General features: G+C 46.4%; 1 protein-coding gene across 2 annotated transcripts in view; it reads left to right on the forward strand.

The window, feature by feature from the left end:
- gopc (golgi-associated PDZ and coiled-coil motif containing) overlaps positions 1-1555 on the forward strand; it is a 22795-nt gene extending 21240 nt beyond the window's left edge. For both annotated transcript variants that reach the window (XM_014025284.1, XM_014025285.1), the window contains 3 exons: positions 324-488; positions 580-733; positions 814-1555. In XM_014025284.1, coding sequence (XP_013880738.1) covers positions 324-488; positions 580-733; positions 814-914 — 420 coding nt within the window. In that variant the 3' untranslated portion in view covers positions 915-1555. The remainder of the gene's footprint in view (positions 1-323; positions 489-579; positions 734-813) is intronic.
- The last annotated feature ends 180 nt before the right edge of the window (positions 1556-1735 follow it).

Below are 1735 nucleotides of genomic sequence, written 5' to 3' on the forward strand. Positions count from 1 at the left end.
TTTAATTTAGTTATGTTAGTTATGATAGTTCAGTTATGATGTAAATACAATAAAAATTAAACCAAGGTTTATAATAATTATCATTTTGATCCATACATTGGTAATGTCTGACTGGGCTTCATGTCACTTTATGTTCAATAAATTGGGCCCTGAGGTCAGAAAGTTTAAGAACCACTGGTTTAAAACATTACATATTTGAGGCCAGGTCTAAAGTGATATATTTATTGAATATAGTGATAGATTTTATCCATAAATGGAAGTAACAGTTCAGTGAAGTCATTTTGTGGTATTTGATGAGGTGGTTGTGTGTCTGTGTGTGTCAGGGGGGGAAGGAGCACGGTGTCCCCATCCTGATCTCAGAGATCCATCCTGGTCAGCCTGCAGACCGGTGTGGAGGTCTCCATGTGGGAGATGCTATTCTGGCCGTCAACAGCATCAACCTGAGAGACGCTAAACACAAAGAGGCTGTGACCATTCTGTCCCAGCAGGTAACACTCACACACACACACACACACACACACAGTTACACACACAGTTACACACACACACTGCTACCTGCTCACTGTGTGTGTGTGTCAGCGAGGACAGATCGAGTTTGAGGTGGTGTACGTGGCTCCAGAGGTGGACAGTGATGATGAGAACGTGGAGTACGAGGACGATAACGGTCATCGGTACCGACTCTACCTGGATGAGCTGGAGGACAGCAGTGGAGCCCCGCCCCCCGCCCTGCAGGGTGAGTTCACCTGTCACACCTGCAGGTGAGGGTGAAGCAGGAGTGGACAGATGGTTACAATCCAACCTCTCTCTCCTCAGCTCTGGAGAAGATGACCCTGAGGAACGGAGCGGAGAACGGAAACCCCGGGGTCTCCACAGAGACCAGTCCAGAGGAGCCTCCTTCAACCTGCTCCTCATAGCTRCACCCTGAGCTGACACACATGAACTGAAGTGGACCAGACCCAGTTCCACTCTGGGTCCATGGAGTCTGTGGTCAGCTAGAGGTTRTGGAGGACAGATGTGAAGAATGAACATCTGTTTAGTGCAGGAGAGCCTCCTGCTGAGGGTTCAGCTTCACTTTCTTTCTTCAGCTGATCRGACAGTGAGATTCACTCTGAGCCCGGAACAGAACCAAAACCTCTGTTCTGGACTTTAGAACCTTTGTGCAATCTTTGAACTGAAACCATTAAAATGTGTTGTAGTTAGCTCCTCTGTCATATTTAGTTTTTTATTTCCTCCCACATGTTGTCCTGAAGCTCTGAGCTCTGCTGGTTCACCATCTCTGCTTCTTTTTATAGCTGTTTTCTTTGTCAATGAGAACAAACAGCATCATGTATCTATCATTATATATCTATGTGCACACAGGTCAACATACACATGATCTGTGTTGAGTTCTAGATGGACCGGTTCTGACTCCGTTTGAATGAAATATTTAGAGTTGGTGAATAAAGACTGTCTCCAGCTGGACTCTAGTCCTGAATGAGTCATTTGACCCACTTTGAGTCCAGATCTGTCCTCTGCAGTGTCTCTGCCTGTGAAATAAAAGCACCTTTCTTCTGTCTTTSTGCTAAAGTTTTAATCCGTTTGAATGTCTCTCAGGTTTCTTCAGTTTGACCAGACTTCATCTTGCTCCACGTCTCTGTGGCTGGTTCTGGAGGTAAACCCTCTCTGGGTTTCTGCTGGGAGATCCGGGGTCTGCTCAGACCTCTGAGGACCTGTAGTTCCTCCAGAGCAGGGGTGG

Source organism: Austrofundulus limnaeus, unplaced genomic scaffold, assembly GCF_001266775.1.
Source record: "Austrofundulus limnaeus strain Quisiro unplaced genomic scaffold, Austrofundulus_limnaeus-1.0 Scaffold465, whole genome shotgun sequence".
Taxonomy (NCBI): Eukaryota; Metazoa; Chordata; class Actinopteri; order Cyprinodontiformes; family Rivulidae; genus Austrofundulus; species Austrofundulus limnaeus.